The sequence below is a fragment of the Electrophorus electricus genome, chromosome 5 (genome assembly GCF_013358815.1).
Source record: "Electrophorus electricus isolate fEleEle1 chromosome 5, fEleEle1.pri, whole genome shotgun sequence".
NCBI classification, from domain to species: Eukaryota; Metazoa; Chordata; class Actinopteri; order Gymnotiformes; family Gymnotidae; genus Electrophorus; species Electrophorus electricus.
In genome coordinates, this window is record NC_049539.1 from 11,695,390 (window position 1) to 11,715,035 (window position 19,646).

Consider the following 19,646-nt stretch of genomic DNA (forward strand, 5'->3'; position numbering starts at 1 on the left):
TGTTTCAGTCTGAATGCAGGCAGCACCTGAGTGTAGTCTCCACACCACAGGGCCATGCCTGGCTACAAATTCAGTTCTACTTCAGAACAACAGTAGGAATGTCTCTGGATCTTGTGATATGCGCAGTGTTAAGATATTTCACTTGAGCAGAGGATGCTGACATCATTGTGGTTTGCAGCTCTGTTGCAACTCTGCTTGCTATGGGAGAACCTGAGCAGAGAGTCCGGGGAAAGTTTCTGTCCCTCCATTCTCTCGAAGGACATGCATATCTGACTCTGATGACTATGAACTAGATGGTAAACAACGAGAGCTGGAGCAGCCAGCAAGCATTATGGGAAAATACATAATTCCAGCTGTTCCAGCTATCTTATCCTCTCATGCTAGCATGCTTGTGTAAAATATTTCTGAGTAACCCTGCTGGAGTGTTGTGGTGAGAAATTCCTTGTGAATTCTGCTGGCGTGTTTGGTGAGTTATTCCCTATTAACCCTTGCTATGATTTTGGATGGGATACTCCTTTTTGAAGAAAAAAAGTGGTTGAGCCCTTTCTTTTGGTACCCCCCCTTCTCTTCAGTGTTTCCTCTGCCTTTAGATGAATTGATGCTGCCATATTCACCCAACAGCTGCAGAAACAGCTTGCCCACCCTAGCCCCACTGGAGAAGCTGACACCTGTACCAAACTTGCTGATATGGACTATATGTAATGTAATAAAGCATGGACCAATTATAAGGAAGTGGGATTCCCTTTTGAGTCTGGTTCCTCCCAAGGTTTCTTCCTTAATTCCACCCAGAGGCCACTGTCACCACTGGCTTGCTCATTAGGGATCTGGACCCAGACATTTGTAAAGCAGCTTTGTGGCAACGTGTGTTGTAAAGCGCTATGCAACTAAACTGGACTCGAGTTCTTCTGAGTGGCTCAACCATACTGCTAGTCCCACGCATAGGCATCTCGGCTGCCCTTCCTCTACTGTGGAATGAGCCTTATTCTTAGTCTTATTCAATTGCGTTTCAAAATCAATGTCTCTACATGCCTGTAAGTAATTCTGAAAGCTTGTTCATGCATTGTCAGGATATTGCCTACTAGTATAACAATCTAATAATTTGCCTTAACTAAAGTATCAGGGATCTGTGCTGTAGGATGGAGTATTTAACTCCAAGCTCTATATTTAATTTGGCAACTTCAGCATCAGATTTTAGAAACAACCAGCCGTGTGGTTAGTATCAGGCTGGTTCATTAGGAGACAGTTCAACACTCCAGGCATGAGCTGGGCTTTAAGACCACCTTGAGCACCTTTCAAACAGCAAACCCAGCAGCCCCTGGAGCAGTGTGGAGACTTGTATTGCTCTTCTTCATACTGGCGATAATCTTCCTGCTCATAGTGAGTGCAGCTGCAGGTAGAGCATCACCTCAGTCCAGCTCTAGTAAAGTGCCCTCATCATACAGCAAACGGAGTGTCCCTGCATTACACCTGTTGGTAGAGTCTCTGCCCCACAGCTGCAAACACAGCATCCCCGCTCTACACCTGCATGTAGAGCGTCACTGCCCTACACCTGCAATTAGAGCACCGCTGTCTTATGTTATGGCAGACCTGTGCTGAAGTATTGCTCTGACCTTCTGTTTTGCACCAAGAACTGCTGTAGTCTTATGCTGCTTCAGTCTACACTTGCTGCTCCTCCTGGGAAAAGGTAAAAATATCTCATCTGAAGTATCTCTGTTTTGCAGCCAACCAGCCCGAAGTTTGGGAAAGCGGATTCGTATGAGAAACTGGAGAGGCTGGGAGAGGGTTCATATGCCACCGTGTACAAAGGGAAGAGCAAGTGAGTCCTAGACATTTGGTGTAGTTGTCTGGGTGTGTATTATGTGCTCTGTATGGGCATATGTGCAATTTCTGTACATGTACAGGTTACAAGGGGTTTAATGTGTGTGTTATATAATTCTAAGGGACATACAGTTGATTGAATGGTCTGCAGTTATTTGCTGGTTGATACTCTGCAAATTTTCATTTATTTTCTGTATCATCTGATTAAGGCGATAAGTGGTAGAGAGGCCTGGGATCACACAGCTCATCTACATGAGTGGCAAAACTGCTGCTTTATAAAGTTGTCACTGATTGGAATTATCTAACTGCTGGGGTTTAAGCTTCAGTGCCTTGTTATTGTAAATGCGTGTGGACCCCATCACCCTGTGAAAATTAAAATTTGGAAAATGAAATTTGTTTCAGTGAAGTAATCGAACGTTTTTGATTGATCTTTGAATGGTAATAGCTGTTTAAGTGTTTCTCTGCATGTTTGTTTGATTTGTGGGGTGTGTTTTAATGGCCTTCCCCAGTCTCAGTCTACTGCCCCTGAATTGCATTTCATTGACTTAACATAATAAACCTTCCCCCACGCTGGCTGAGCTATATTGCTTCTCCATTGATGTGAAGTGCTAACAGTACTTGGCCCTGTGTTTGCAGGGTGAACGGGAAGCTAGTGGCTCTGAAAGTGATCCGGCTTCAGGAGGAGGAGGGAACTCCCTTCACTGCCATCAGAGAGGGTGAGAGACTCCCCTGTTAAACACCTTCTCAGCTAAACCGTGTGTGTGTGTGTGTGTGTGTGTGTGTGTGTGTGTGTGTGTGTAAGAGAGAGAGTTATCTCTGGCAATTCGTTATCACTTTCAGTGTGAGAAGGGCAGAGAAATGAGGGAGATTAAGAGCGAGCTATGAGAGAGTGAGAATTCCCCTGCTCTCACCTCCACTGCTGTTTTAATGCAGAGGAGAAAATAATTGGAGCTTTTTGATCTGGCTGATCCATGGCCGCAGAACCCGGAGCCTGCTCGGCCTTCCCTGCTGCGTTCATCACAAGGTCACTTTGAAAACTGAACTAATTCAGCAATTATTGTGTGAAATGGCTTCAAACATAGGACATCGACCACATTCCTACATCAGCAGCATACAGGAGAAAAAACCATCAGCTGTGCAACTGTATTTAAAAATGTAACCCAGTAGAGATGGATTATGGTGGATTATATGTAACCTCTAAAGTGTGAGTGTTATGTTGTATACCAGAGGTTCCCAGCCTTTTTTGCTAGCTGAAACAAGTGATTTGCCTCAAGCCCTCCTTAAATCTTAAGTAGGCCAACATTCAGTTGAACTATTAAAAAAAGTTGGGAAATCCTGCTGTAGACAGTAATAGCCTGAATGTTTATGTAAGGACTATGGATACTGATGGATGACGTTATTCTGCAGTAAATGTAAACATTTGAGTGTTATGTTCTGGTGAAATAAGGTTTCGCAAGATCACCTCTTCTGAGGTTCTGAACTGAGAGCTCTGTGCTGAGATTGTTTGCAGGGGCTCTGCAACTCCATTGTCTATTTGCAGATCTAGAGAACTTGTTAGTGAGTTTGAGACACAGGAAGTCCTGCTGGGAGTAGTGTTACCAGCCCAAGAATAACAGTTGTCTCCAGCCCACAGCTGAACACACTCAGTTCGCACACACTCAGATCATTTTTGAGCTCGATGATTGAATGTACTTATTAGTTATTCAGATTTACTTTATAATTTATTAGTACTTATTCAGTAGTATGACCTGTTTTAGTTGTAGGAATGTTTCACAGGGTTGGTTTGTTTTTCATGAAACCATCATTTACATTATTCTGTCTTGTTTTGCATAGCATCTCTGCTGAAGGGCTTGAAACATGCAAACATTGTACTGCTTCATGACATCATCCACACCAAGGAGACGCTGACGCTCGTCTTTGAGTATGTGGTGAGTACCAGACATGTCACCTCACTAACACTTTCACTAACATGTGCAACTCGCACTAATGCGCCAGCATTCACACCCATACCCTAAAGACACAGGGAATATATAACAAATAATTAAATGTGCTTGAAATCACTAAAATAGAGTGTTATATTAAACATGAATAGAATGCCGATTAAAAGCCAAGCCAATCTGCTCATCAGTCCTAGCTGGACTGGTTATGGTCCTAATATTATAATAAACATGCATGATTGATTGATTGATTGAATAAGTGTTTGCTGTGGTTGGTGCCCTACCGAGTTGGTCCTTTTGTTGTTAACAAAGGACAAATATTGTTCTAAAACTAAATGTGTGTGGTGAGCACTGATGGACAATCAGGCTTAACTATAAAATGTAACAAATAACAAACAATGCATTAGAAATTCTATGTGAATGCAATGCTAAAATGAGAAATTGCATGTAAAGATAAGATAAATGAAAATCTTATTTCCTGTGTCTAAGATTAAGATTAAATTATCTGCAAATAAATGATAGTGTTACCAACAATAAAGAAGTGGTTTCACAATTTCCCCACTGTCTACAAATATGGCCTAACAGCCAAGACGTGTGGTATTCAAAGTTTTACTCTGTATTTTTTCACTAAAGTGACCACTGAAACAAGTGAAGAAAGTAACAATTTTGGTCAACCATAATCACACTTTCCTTAGCTCCCAGCATGCTTGTATTGCTTGATGTAAGTGAACGTGTAGAAATAATGCAAAAGTTCAGCTTGTGAAAACAGTCATAATCGAGCATTTACATGCATAGCATTCTTCCATTAAATGGATTATTAAAAGAGTAAACCGCCACTTCCATTTGGATTGAGCTCAGATGGACTACTCTATTTCAATTTAGGTGTTTTCTAATTTTTCTATTATTATTTTTGATGAAGCTATTAATCCTGTTACTAAAGGATCATTAGCCACTTAGTGTCTGAGACCTTGTCAAGTTTTAAAGCTGACAAGCAGTTGAGCTCAGGGAAAGCATTTCAGTTGGACCTGCCCTTTGGTGTCCTGTGGTTATTGTCGGGTGTCCAGAATCCTGCAATTAGCATCTCATTGTTAGCTTCCCGTTACTTTGTTTTAGTAGGGAGATGCAAAGCTTTCTGGAGTCTGAAGCTTTGCTGTAAAGAAGCATCAGCCACCCTGCATTCAGCCTACATAAACAAAATTTACCAGCAAAGAGATTTAAGAATGCAGAAGTACTTGCAGAAGAGATCTGAGTGTTAGCGAGCTGCTTTCCTTCAGCCTGAACCACGTACAATGCTGGCTCTCTGCTGCTGGAGGAATCTGTGTGTGTGTGTGTGTGTGTGTGTGTGTGTGTGTGTGTGTGTGTGTGTGTGTGTGTGTGTGTGTGTGTGTGTGTGTGTGTGTGTGTGTGTGTGTGTGTGTGTGTGTGTGTGTGTGTGCATGAGAGAAAGGGAAAACACTCAGTACTCATGTTGCAGGTGGTCTTTAATTAAACATTACTGAGGCATTTCACCAAATGTTGAAATAGTCTAAAGCGTAGCCAAGAGCCTGCGAGGATTTAGTAAGGTAGTAAATATTTCTTATTCATTATATAACAACTACAGAGGCTTTTTTATTTTTGGATGAGTCATAATGGATTTGAGAACAAGGCAAAGATATAACATTGGAACAGCCAAAATGGAAACACATGCACATGACTCTTTTGCGCATTCATGTTGAAGTCTTTCAGTCTGACCTTTTTTCTAATATGGTCTGGGGCTGTCTTTGCACAAGGAAAAGCAGTTGTTTGGACCCCATGAGCCAAGGAACAAATACGAATGAGATTTGTGTTGGTTAAATGAATATTTATTAAATATATCTGAATATATTTTTAAAAGCTTAGCTGCTACTAAATTATTTTGATCACCCCGATCAAGGTTGTAATGGTCTCTTCCATGTTGTCATGTAATGTTGCCAGTGTGTGAATGCAAACTGTTATATCTTTACAATAAATAAGCAAACAAGTGATGGCTGCAGTATGGATATGATGTGCTTCAAAGTGTTTTTCTGAGTGCTGAGAGAGGAAAGTTAAAAACGAGGGAGGAATGCAGAACATTTATCACTGCACTCCTAAAATGAACTAGTTTTTTTCCTTTAGAACAGAGTGCTCCCTTGTAGGCTTCATAGACAGTACATAATGATAATGATAATGTTTATATAGATTATTGCCTCCCACCCCTGTCATCCTCAGTCATCCGCAGTGCCTCACCATCAGCCACACTCAGTCATCCGTGGTCCCGCACCCTCAGTCATCCCTAGTCCCACACCATCAGTCATCCGTGGTCTCGTACCCTCAGCCATCCCCAGTCATCCTCAGTCAACCACAGTCCCACACCCTCAGTCACCCTCAGTCATCCGTGGTCCCGCACCCTCAGTCATCCCTAGTCCCACACCATCAGTCATCCGTGGTCTCGTACCCTCAGCCATCCCCAGTCATCCTCAGTCAACCACAGTCCCACACCCTCAGTCACCCTCAGTCATCCGTGGTCCCGCACCCTCAGTCAACCACAGTCCCGCTCCCTCAGTCATCCGCGGTCCCGCATCCTCAGTCATCCATGGTCCCACACCCTCAGTTATCCTCAGTCATCCACAGTTCCACTTGGCCCCCTACCCTTAGTCACGCTCACTGTCACTAGAGAGAATTTTGAAATTAATCAGAGCTAGCCATGCATAGTAACTACAAACATGGCTCATTTACATCTAAGAGTGCAAGTGGTGTGGCTGAAATAGTCAATATTTCAAAATGTAAAAAATATTTTAAATGAATAAAAAGTTTTGTTCTTTGAAGAAGAATGTGGAACTACACAGTAAGATATTCAGTCTAGATGGGATGATGTTGGGAGGGATTATAAAATCACCACAGGAGTTGTAGACATACACTAATGATAGCAAAGGTCAGTGAATGGCTCATAGTTCCATTTTTGACCCAGGGGTACATGTTACTTGCAGTAATAACATTCACCCACACTGGCACTTCCACTAATGCTCATTTTTGTGCTAATACACACAGTCACATTAATAGACACACTCAAATGCATTCATACTAAGACACACACAGTAGTACATATCCACAAACATACACACTTGTACTAACACACTGTATAGCACTTGGCTTACACTAACACATGCACAAGAACACATACCCTCACACTGCAGACCATAACTGCAGTCAGGGACACCTGCTTTGTTTGCAGGGCAAACACATACACATGCAGGTGAGGGAAATCTTGGGGAATATTTTTAATGCAGAATTTTGGGAGAAATCCTGGTTTAGCTGTGGTGTGTACAGAAGCTATTAGAAGTGAGATGCTGTAATTTCAGATGCTGTCACTGGTTTATTTTATGCCTAGATAAAGAATATTTCTCTATAATGTACTTCCTGTCTGAAAATGAGATGAAATCAAAATGAGTTGGAACATTTGATTTATTCATGAAATCTAAAGCAGCAAATTGTGTGAAAGCAAATCATAATAAAAGAAGATTGGACAATAAGAGCATGGATGAGGGCACTGGTGCAGCGTTAGCTGGGATATTTTGTTTCGATAGCAGTCTGGACCCCCAGCTGTGAGCTTATCAGCACTCTTCTGCCAGACATTCAGTATGCGTGGCACACTGTCCTGCTGTGGGCTCAGGCTGCTAACAAACACAAGACTTCACACCGAGGAAATCAATCCATTTTCCACAGCCATCCGTTAATGAAGATGGACACTGGGGGGAGAAAAGCAGAGCAAGACGAAGTGTGTGCGTGTGCACGCGCGCATGTATGTCTGTAATTTGTTTGGTGTGACAGAGTGCAGGAGTGTGTGTGATGGACAGGCTTTATAGAGGCTTGTTCCTGTGGCTGGCTGCATTATTCATGAAAGGCAGCACATTTGTTGGGGGGGGGGTGCAGCATGCAGAGTAGCGGGAGTTTGCAAATACCACCACCCCTCGAGCGGCTGGCCGTCCACAATAAAAGAACGAGACAAGGATCATGGGTAATCCTTCCTCCTGTGAACAGTGTTTACATGCAGGGTGGGTCAGCATGTACGGCCACGCGTTCCTCCAGACATTTTCCAGGAGAAAGAGAGAGAGCTTCACATACACAAAGCCTAAATCCTGTTCGTTAGATGTTCACTCACATCCCTGTTTTTATATTGGTCTTGCTGTTCCTGCATCCAGATTAAGGTGTGCATTGTTACAGCAGACGAAAGCCAGATTGTTGTGCGTGTGTGAGTAGAAACTCAGAGCTCAGGAAGGAAAGTCTTATGAACTTATGAAGGTTGAAACCTGCAGTCATAACCTAATTCTTCACTTACATCCCTCCCAGATCAGCACTTAAGCATATAACTCACCCCCCTCTCTCTGTGTCTCTCTGTCTGTCTTTAGCACACAGACCTGTGCCAGTACATGGATAAGCATCCTGGAGGTCTTCATCCAGACAATGTCAGAGTAAGCAGCTCTTTTCTTTTTCTTCTGCAATCCAGTCTGCAACCCAGGGCTGAAAACATGTGCCTGCGTGTGTACCTTCTAGAGTTTTGAAAACACTCTTAATGTTTTATTCTGTGATTCACTGCTGCCAAAGCACATAAAGTCCATTTGTGGAAATGAGGGAGATGGCCACACTAGTTTCCATTTGCTATTCATATGTAAAATTTTAGAGTAAAGGTTTGAGTAGACTTGGGTCCTTTACAGGTAGGGAGCCAACAGAGATCCATTTCACATAATCCGGAATCCGCTAATCTAACAAGAAGCAGAAGGCTTGGTCTCTGCTGTTCCACTGACGGAGGGGAGCCGTCAGGGCTTTACCATGTGGCAGAGCCAACAACTGCTGCAATTTGGAGAAAGAGGGTGATGGGAAGAAATTGGGGGGAGAGAGAGAGAGAGAGAGGGAGAACGAAAAAGATGATGGAGTGAATGAGGCCAGGTTCCAGAAGGTGGGATGATGAAGGTAGCGGGGATAGATTCAGGCTGTGTTGCTTATGTAATTCATCTCCCCTTTTGGCTCAGTGGATCGGCATAAATAAAGTGTTTGTCCCCTTCACGTCTCATTAAAATTCAAATGAATAATTAGGCATTTATAAATGATGGGCAGAATGACGGAGTGATTGCGGCTTACCTGAGCTGCTACCCCCACCCCTCTACGCCCCCACGGTGAGGTTCCCCGTGTGACTGCTGCTGCATTGGCTCTAAAGGACTCCAGATTCAGGAAACAGCTGATGAGTTGGCATTGCTGTTTCTCTGGACGTGATGAGAGGGGGTGGAGAGGGGTAGATGGAGAGGGAGTGAATAATTTTAATTGTTAATTGCTGCCAGTGTTGGGGGAACAAGTGACACATTTTTTAAATTACTGGAGTAATATGATGTTTTACATTTTTTGTTCTGCACCACATAACATGCTGGCCTGGACTCTTACTGACTTACTGCCCAAGTCCTATTGTTGGAACGTGAATGTGCAAAGGGTGCAAACATATTTTTGCAAAATAGCTACTTAGGAGTTAGTGGTAGGCAGAATGTGGTTAACAGTAAAGGCCACAATTAACACTTTGGTACCTGTGAAGAATGATCTTTGTTCTCCCATTACTCATATAATAATTAATGGGTTATATATGTAATTATACTGGTGGATTGGATCCAAGAATGATTGATTATGTTTACTATCGTTAGCTAGTGGCTTTGTTGGAGGTATCTTGTATCTTGATGTGAGTGGGAGTGCTGAATAGAAGAATCAGTTTTGGTTCAGAAGAATCAGTTTTGGAGTTGGACCAGATCCAGCACCACTCTTTGGATTCTGGTTCTGCAGCAAGGGCCATCTTGTAAATTGCACTATAGCACCTCCCATTAAATGGCCATAATCGCACAATTGTAAATTGAGCAAACAAATAAAAAAACTACTATTTTACTATGCTGTTTTACTGTTTTACTATGCTGCTATAAGTGGATGCAGCACAGTAGAACTGTTATACTTCATACAATTGTGGGGCCACACATGCACTTTTAACAACCCCCGATGAAGGCCTGTGTCATGGCTTGGGTATAGTGAGGCCAAGAAAACAACAAATTGCTGCTTCACTCAAAAGAGCCAAATTAAACAAGGTTTACACTGCAGTTTTCGGTAAACTAAAAAGGAAATGGGAAATTGCGGGACACTGAGTCTTGAAGGCCCCGCACAGCTTTTAACAGCTTTAAAGGCCCTGCACAGTATTTTTCCTCTTTACTCAAAATGTTATATTAGATGTGATTATCTTTATACTTCTGCATCAGTTCAACATTTATTGTGCACTGCATAGAGCATAAAATAACCTCTAAGTTTTTACATTTTTTTGTATGCTTCCCCCTAACCACCGTTTATTGGGTGTTATCTTGGATGTCATAGATAACACTAATTGACTATAGTGAATCATAAGCTATCTTATATTGCATATTCATGAACTGTGAAATCAACCCTCCTCACAATTTACTCACTCCGGATTGCTCTACTTGAATGATAGAAATGGTGTGCATATACAAATGGTCAGTTTTTGGATATTCTATATTTTATTTCAGAAAATGAGACCAAATCAAAATATCTTAAATTTCTTTCTGGAGTTAAAGTGACACCCAATACAAGAGTTTGTAGCAGGCATTTTACTGTGGACTTCAAAATTGGGCTCAATATAGCTCTGGATTTGCCAGCAGACTAGAGCTAAAAGTGACAGCTTTCCCGACACTTACTGGAGTCAATGTGGATGATAAGTTGGTAAGAGTTTAAGTTTTTAAATAAGTCTTTGTTTTGACACTTTATTCAATAATGTAGCCAGCAATGAGAGTATAACAATGTGCAGGCCTCAGTTTGCTAATTTTATATAATTTAGCTCAGCTAAATTGACAAAATGCACTGATATTTTTGAAATTGCCAATAGTCATCGACTTTCCCATGTTTAGCTGCTGCCATGTATAATGAAAGCCTGTTAGCTAGACCTGGTTAACAACACAAATATAAGCTAGCTAGCTAAGTGATCAATATGTAAGAACACACAAACTTTGCAAGGGGACAACAAGATAAAGTATAATATAAAATCTGGGCCCTTTAAGAGGTAGACACTAAAGAATGTTTTGGCAAACTCTGAAGGAGCCCAGAAAAAAAAAAATTACACCCCTGATCAAAAACAATGTGAAAGTGATTTAGACTAAGTTGATACATTTCTGTCATCTGAAAATAAATTGGTGAATAAATTAAATAATTAGCTAAACAGAAATAAATCCCAGATAAATAAATAACTTGGTTAATTTACATCAAGCAGTGTAACCTGTCAAAGCTTTTTATGAAAAGTATTAACAATGGAGTGGAATGAATTAAGTGTGAAAAATAGGTGGACCCATACAATTTTGTTACATGTTCAAAAGAAGGACTGAGAGGTTTGAAGAGTTGTATAGACAATAAAGACATATTAGCAAGCATTGTAAATCACTTTTCTTAGAATGGACATTACTGAAATTATGATTCTGGCTTCAGCCCTGTATAGAAATGTGGGACAAATGTATACTTTATTGATCCATAGAACACGCAGCTTATTACACAGCTGTATCATAAAGCTTATATAACATAAAAGATAATTCATGTTTTAACATTTCAAAGATTTTTGGGCACTTCAATTAAGTGCCTCAGGAAAAAACCTGTATTACTATTTTATAACTGTAATATTGATGTCTTTTTTTTTTTTTTTTTTTTTTTTTTTTTTTGTATAAGTGAGCTCCAAGAGACTTCATATTTGCCATTTATTGTTAACTGTGGATATAATCAACAATTGTAAAATGCAAAGTGGTCTCTGTACGCCGGACAACTTGCTAGATAACAGACTTCTAGGGGTAGAGGCATTTTCGGAGTAGTCATTGATCACTCAAATTCTGTGCTTGTTGTCTTTTGACACACGTGAAAATTGCTAGCTTGCCTAGTTGTCTTGTTGAAATAATAAAAAAAACACTTAGTTTTTCAAGAATATCTGCACATTTTCTCAGAATATTTGCACATGACAGCCTCTCAGAAATCCAAAGACTGTTCAGTGCCGTAAGATGTGATGACTCCTGGGAGTTTTTTCTTTTTTAATGTCTCATCTTTTAATGATCAAAACTCCTTTTTGTTGAGTTGGACATGGAGGGAGAAGTTGGTTTAGTGTCTGAGATTAGCTACATCTGAGATGTTCTGAAGGTGATGTTGCCTCTCTGCCATGTATTAGGCCAATAAAAGCTATTACAGATTTAGCATTGCAGAGGCAGCAATAGATGGGTAGCAAATGTAATTATGGTTTAGGCAGCGAGGGGTGGGGGTGGGGGGTGGAACCATGACACACCTGCTCTGGGCTGATGTCCAGCTGCCGAATTCACTCTACTCTGCACTAATAAGTAAAGCAGCTCCCAGGCTAAGCTTTTCTTATCTGCTCCTTACTTGTTGTAAGGTCAGTGAGCTATGGCTGCTCTGCCTCTGTAAGACTGATATTTCTGGAGGGTCAGAGGTCAGGAGCCTGGAGCACTTTCTGCCTGAAGTAACCTTGTTGAGGGCTCCCATATCTTCACTGCCCCCTGGAGGCCCTGTCTAGTACCTTTATCTCCCCCCCCCCCCCCCCCCCCCATAAATTCAAACACAGGGGAATGTGGTAGCATACCCAGCATCCTCCAGTGTCATTTCAAAGTTTTTAATCTGGGTAATGCACTGCAGATTTCTGTATATTAACACTTGTTGAGAACAAAAGTGAATAATTCAGGGCTTCCCAGCAGATACACACTGCTCACACACCATGCTATTAACACTGTGGTTGGAAGTTGCTGTATAGAGTTCTAGAGGCAGTTGCATTCACACTGGTGATGCATTTGTTACACATGCTGCTTATGTCTGAGTCATTGGAGTGCACTGGGTTGTTGCTATACAGCAGCAGACGTCCTTGTGCTGAGCCCGGGGGGTCCCCAGGGCTGCCGTGCGGTGCGGGGTTGGAGCAGTGTGGTGCTGGGGTGGAGCACCGTGGAGATGGACCAGAGCAGGTGGAGTGTTGCCTCATTAACACGCAGGCCTTGCTTTGCCTTGACTGCTGAATGAGGGGCTTGAGTGGGCTTACAAACACAGGAGACACTGCAGACTCCCTATAGCAGCTGCCTTACATAGACTCCCACATACCAACTGTCTACACAGGCACACACGCACAGGGCCATTGTGCATTAGTGAGTGATCTTAGTTGATTACTAGCTTGTTTGTAGCTTATTATATATTCATGTGAGTAAGTTAATATTTAAAATACTCCACATGGCAGAAATGTCTCTCCTGATGCCTCTTGCTTTTGATCTAAATCAGTTGCTAAGTATTTTTATTCTTGGTGGTAAACTGGGGAGCAGTGTGAGTGGGTGGAGATTGGTGCGGTCAGGGTGCTGTTCCAATGTGCCTCTTTTTTGCTCATTTGTCTCTGGGGGGAAATGAAAGGGAACAGAATTGGTCTGCTGGTAGTTCATCCAGGTGACGAGTGGAACCATGATTCATAGAGAGACAGAGTGGAGAGCATTTTAGACATGCAAGCACACACGCAAACACAGAAGAAAATACATTTTCTAACAAAATAAAGGTACAAATCTTTTGACAGGCCTTTCAAGGCCATTGAGGTGCAGGACCAGACACTACTCTGTAAAAATATATTAGTCATTTGTAAGTAGAATGGGAAGGAGAGCATGAGCAGATCAATTGAAATCAGGAAGATTTTCCTGACTTTTACAGATCCAAAGAAATTCAAGGAAATTTGGACCATGATACTGAGTCAGATTTAAGTATGTGCCAACTATAGTGCTGTAGTGATGTGTGTGTGTGTGCGTGCGTGTGTGCGTGCGTGCGTGCGCACGTGTGTGTGAGAGCGCAAGCTAAAGCCAGATGTAGGCTTGTCAGCAGAACCTTATCTAGGGTGTTGTGTGTGAGGGGGCACTAATTTATAGCTTTAATGAGAATTTTCAGTGTTATGGAGATGGGTCTGTACTTGATGAATTTGAACTTGAACTAATTTGTCCTGTAATTTTCCCAGAAATGAAATGTCTATTATAAAGGGGACTAGGATGTACTAAGGCATTCATTTGTATCACACTGCCTTTGACTCTGTGTCTGCCTGTGTGTTCCTACACGCATGCCCTTGGGTTCAGACACAGAAGGATCTGATAATCTGAAGGAGATTTTTGTGTGTGTTGTAGACTCTGATTTGAGTGGGTGGGACTTTGGGGGGCCTGGGATGGATGAGGGGAGATTTATTGATGTTCTGTAGAGCACAGGAGCTTCATATTGACCGGCTGTGTAGATAAACCCTACTGGCCCCGAGCTTTCCACTTGCATCATCATCATCATCACCTGTACGAAGCTTATCTGCAGCTTTGGGTCTTTCTTTTCTCTCTCTGCTTCATCATTAAACAGGTCATCTCTTGTGTAGGTTACTCCTCTGAAGCTAGATATGCAGCTCTGTCTTTACCAGTTTGTTTCTGTTTCTCTACCCTATCTGTGTCCCAGCAGCTGTTTTTAGCCTTTTGTTGTGGGCAGATAGGTCTTACCTAGGTCACCTCTGTCACACAAGCTGTAAAGCTGTTTGTTCTGGACAGATATGTCTTACCTAGGTCACCTCTGTCACACAAGCTGTAAAGCTGTTTGTTCTGGACAGATATGTCTTACCTAGGTCACCTCTGTCACACAAGCTGTAAAGCTGTTTGTTGTGGACAGATATGTCTTATCTAGGTCACCTCTGTCACACAAGCTGTAAAGCTGTTTGTTCTGGACAGATATGTCTTATCTAGGTCACCTCTGTCACACAAGCTGTAAAGCTGTTTGTTCTGGACAGATATGTCTTACCTAGGTCACCTCTGTCACACAAGCTGTAAAGCTGTTTGTTGTGGACAGATATGTCTTACCTAGGTCACCTCTGTCACACAAGCTGTAAAGCTGTTTGTTCTGGACAGATATGCCTTACCTAGGTCACCTCTGTCACACAAGCTGTAAAGCTGTTTGTTGTGGACAGATATGTCTTACCTAAGTCACCTCTGTCACACAAGCTGTAAGGCTTGTTTGTGTAAATCAAGAAATGGTTTTCCACTCTGCTCTCTGTGTGTAATGAAGTGAGTGCTATGTTAATAAAGTGGTGAAATGTGGGGTGTGAAGAGTCAGTGTGAGTTCAGTAGTGTTGCATGAATGGAAGGCCTGAAGAAGGCAAATAAAATCTGATGGACACATGATGATGGTTTTGGACACACAAACAAATTCACAAGTCTGAATAAATGCATACACAATAGTGGATCTGCACTATAGTCTGCAATATAGAGACTGTTCAGTGTACTCTGTCTGTGCTCCACACAGCTGTGGTCCCTGTCTGTGCTCCACACAGCTGTGGTCCCTGTCTGTGCTCCACACAGCTGTGGTCCCTGTCTGTGCTCCACACAGCTGTGGTCCCTGTCTGTGCTCCACACAGCTGTGGTCCCTGTCTGTGCTCCACACAGCTGTGGTCCCTGTCTGTGCTCCACCCAGCTCTGGTCCCTGTCTGTGCTCCACCCAGCGATGGTCCCCGTCTGTGCTCCACCCAGTGCTGGACCTCATACCATGATTGTCACAGAATGAGGAGGCATCTTCAACAAAATACTTAATGGGCTATTTCCTTTTTAATGTTGACTAGGAGCATCCATGGAACAATATGGGCTGTTTTTGTAACTGACTGTGATGATCAAGGACCACACTGTACTTGCTGAGAGCGTCTGTTAGTGGGTGTGGGGGCGGCGGTGTAGAAATGTCATGATGGTTTGTATATGCACACACCATCATGACATTACTATGAAGCAATTAACATCAGTGCTCAGTGTCACAGATGATGAAGGACCTCTGTAAACCTTGTGTACAACACTACAGTTTTTACGACCTCTACATCGTTATTGCAATACACTTTTATTATGTATTACACGCAGCTATTTTATAACATACATGTCCATTTTTGTGGCTGTTGGTGTGTATTTTTTTTAATTTTTTTTTATAGTAGTTTCATAAAAGCAGTTCATTTTGCAACAACAGCATGGAAAAAGCCACACACACCCACCCACCCACCATTCTCACTAATGATTTGCTCTGGCCATTTATTTAAAACATGTATGTAGATTTGTGTGTCCCAAGGGCTGGACTAGTGATGGTGACACCTAGACAGCCATACTGTTAAACACTGACAAAAACACTGGCTAAAACACTGTCTTCGCACATGGATACTGGGTGTGAGGGCAGTATGTGTTTAACTTGTATCTGAAGGCAGTATGCATTTAATTTGTGCATCTCTTTGTGTGTGTTTAGCTCTTCCTGTTTCAGCTGCTGAGGGGCCTGTCCTACATCCATCAGCGGTACATCCTGCACCGAGACCTTAAACCCCAGAACCTCCTGATCAGCGACAGTGGAGAGCTCAAACTGGCCGACTTCGGTAAACACGCACACTATCCCCTCATTTGTACTGTGCATGTTTTTCAAGACTGCGTGTATATCTCCTCCTGTTGTTGTGCCATATGTTGGTCACACACACGCGTGCGTGCGTGTGTGTGTGTGTGTGTGTGTGTGTGTGTGTGTGTGTGTGTGTGTGTGTGTGTGTAAAGCTGTCCTGACTTGTCCTGATACTGAGGCAGATGTACGAACACATACACACACTCACACACCCACACATAGACAGAGGTAGGGATTTATGAAACGCAGGCTGGAGGGTATGTTTGTATGGGAGGGCAGTGTGTGTGCAGTATGCCCTGACAGAGTTAGGGTGTGACCGATTGCTTCAACCTGCTGAGACATTGTTTTTCCCTTCGGGTTAGGACTGGACACTCAGGCAAGAGTCTTAGGACAACACACACACACACACACTCATGAACACCAAAACCCTGTGTGTGCTTGGTGGCTGAAGGGGCATTTGGGCAGTGGGTGAGCAGCATATGGTCTTTCTCTCCCGTGCTGGCTCAGCTCACCACTTGTCTGCCCATGGCTGTCCTCAGCAGAGTCACAGGGACATGGAGACCAATGCCACCGACCACCCCCTACCCCCACCCCGACTACCACCATTATTAACTTTCCGCTCTAGACCACTGTGATTACTGCCATCCCCCGCTAAAGCGCCACAATTACTGTCTTTTCCACTGTCTTTCTCCTCCATAATTAGCTGTGAAGATGCATGGTCTCTAAAAGGTTGCTGTGCTGCAAAGTTTGTTTTTGTAGCTTGTGTGTGTGTCTGTGAAGATGGGTCTGTTTGGATAAACCAATTCTGGTATGTAAGGTGCTGTAAACAGATTTTGGTTCAAGGTATACTCCAGTATTAAAAGTAATAAAAACATATTTTACTCCATGTTCATAGTTTTAGGAAATTTTTTTATCAACTGCTTTGTTTTAGAGTTTTGCAGTCAAAAATAATTTAAACTATTCTGAATGTTAAATAAAATATGATTTTGAGGTATGATGCTGGAATGATCCTTTAAAGTGGTGAAGAAGAGAAATTTTGACACAAGATGTATTGCCTATTGGTAAACAGGCATGCCATCAGCTCTGTGTGTGTGTGTGTGTGTGTCTAATGCTTCAACTCAGTGAATGGGTGCACATTAACTCATCTGCTCTTAACTGTACCTCATTAGGTTGCAGCAGAGCCCAGCTTGTAACAGTGAGGAAGTTCATTTGTGTGACATGGTTGACAGTGAATGTCTTTTGTGGCCTTGTGTTGTTTTGAGTGTGACTTTAAGCGAGGTGGTTTAGCTTTTTCTACTTCAGTGTCTCAGCTCTGCATCTCATATGAGCTCAGATCCACAAAGGACAACCATCACAGTACATTGTGGCAATCAAAGTGGCTTTCACCCAGCATACTGAGTGTAGGCTGAAACACTAAATCCCAGCAGAGAGAGTTATGTGATCACAAAGTTAGAACACATTGTTTTGACCCTTTGCCCATTTTGCCCTCAGGGATGAATAGTGTAGCCATCTATGTATCTGTCTATATGTCTCACTGACTGTCTATCTGCAGGGTATTTTTGGGTGGTTTTTGCCTGGGGCTCAAATGTAAAACCCATCAAATATCCATAAAATGGACTCTCTCTGAACCAAAAAGGTGTGTTTGTGTGAGTGTGTGTGTGTGTGTGTGTGTGTGTGTGTGAAAGAGAGAGAGAGAGAGGGAGAGAGGATTTAATCTCCTGATTGAATTTGTTAATGATTCTATTTCAGTTACAATGCCAGTATTGCTTATGATGGGGATCTCAGAATTAATGCTGCACTTGAAACCCTCAGTTACAAGGTGGATTGTTGAAAGTAGTTACACATGCAAAAGACAAAGGCAAAATGTAGGCTTACTTATCTTATTCTACTCGCTCAGTGCTTTTGTTAAAAGGTCATATTGAAGAAATTACTGTAAACAAACAGAAATAGAGAATATGCCAAAGGGATATCTGTTTGATACTAATAGCCAAACATCTCACTTCATATTTCATGAATTCCCATTATAACACATATTACCTAGAACTATAGGCCTGTCATAAATGTTTTAATATGTTTTATGTCCTCATTAAGAAATCAAGAATACTTTAACATCCAGTAATCCTTAAAAAGAAATTTAATTTATAAAGTTCATCATAAAGAGTTCTTACTACCTCTTACTCTGGACACTTCAAAGGTCCCTTTTTTGTGTTATTGCCAGTATCATGCTTTGAACCTTTCTTCCCTTTGCTGGCTATGAATGGTAAATCTGTCAGTGGGCCTAGCACTATCTGGCTAGAAGGCTAGCTGGCAAAATAGTTGTCAGAGGTAGAAATTCAGGAGAAGAGTGCAGATGCATAATGATAAATCAATACCTTCACTTGGCTATGTACTGACCCTCTGTCTGTAAAACACCCCACAAAAAGAGGCTGGAAGGGGTAAATTCTGGATAATAAAAAAACATTTTAGTGTAATTTTACCACTAGACAAATGGAGTAAATATGTAAAATATGGTAAAATATATGAAACAACCAATTAAACTTGTTACATTCAATTATTTCTACAATCACTTGTTTTTTCCTGTGTCATACAAGTGATGCTAAAGTTGCCTCACCCAATCATCTATTTACTTTAATGAAGTAGGCTTCAAGATTTTGACAACTCATTCATTTAAAAAGACAGATTTTATTAGCACTGTGATAAGTAAGTGGGGAATATAAAATCTTAATCAGTCAGGAGTATGAAGCGGGCAGCATCTTTGGGCTGTGGGTGCACTAGAGCTCTGCCTCGGGCTCCAGATTCCATGTCCAAACTCATAAATTACCTGCCAGACTAAGAGCCAGTCGCAATGTCTATCCAACCTATGGGATAGATCAAAACATAGGGAAAACTGTCCCAGCTTCCTTTACATTGCTGGCTTTTGATGAATGGCAATTTGGATCATAATTTTATTGTATTGAAATGATCTGTAAATCACATTAAAGAATGTTTAATAAAGTTCTGTAGTTCTGTAGTATATTCTGGCAATGACCTTTTGTGTACAGTGTCCGGAGCAGCAATATCATTTAGTAAAAGTGAAGTAAAGAAGATAGGTTTGGCAAAGGGAATAGGCATATGTATGTGGGCATGGGCGTGTGTGTATGGGTGCAGGTACGAGTGTGGGCGTGTGTATGTGGGTGTGGGCATGTATGTTGGTGCGGGTGTGGGTGTGGCCATGTGTGTATGGGTGCAGGTACGGGTGTGGGTGTGTGTATGTGGGTGTGGTCATGTGTATGGGTGCAGGTACGGATGTGGGTGTGGTCGTGTGTATGGGTGCAGGTACGGGTGTGGGTGTGGTCGTGTGTATGGGTGCAGGTACGGGTGTGGGCGTGTGTATGTGGGTGTGGGCGTGTGTATGTTGGTGTGGGCGTGTGTATGGGTGCA

The 19,646-nt window shown here is 42.2% G+C and overlaps 1 protein-coding gene across 8 annotated transcripts in view; it reads left to right on the forward strand.

Moving 5' to 3' along the window:
* The window catches only part of cdk14 (cyclin-dependent kinase 14), a 100,307-nt gene that overhangs the window by 40,815 nt on the left and 39,846 nt on the right, over positions 1-19,646 (forward strand). For all 8 annotated transcript variants that reach the window (XM_035525925.1, XM_035525929.1, XM_035525926.1 and 5 more), the window contains 5 exons: positions 1,722-1,816; positions 2,455-2,534; positions 3,652-3,746; positions 8,159-8,221; positions 16,086-16,209. In XM_035525925.1, coding sequence (XP_035381818.1) covers positions 1,722-1,816; positions 2,455-2,534; positions 3,652-3,746; positions 8,159-8,221; positions 16,086-16,209 — 457 coding nt within the window. The remainder of the gene's footprint in view (positions 1-1,721; positions 1,817-2,454; positions 2,535-3,651; positions 3,747-8,158; positions 8,222-16,085; positions 16,210-19,646) is intronic.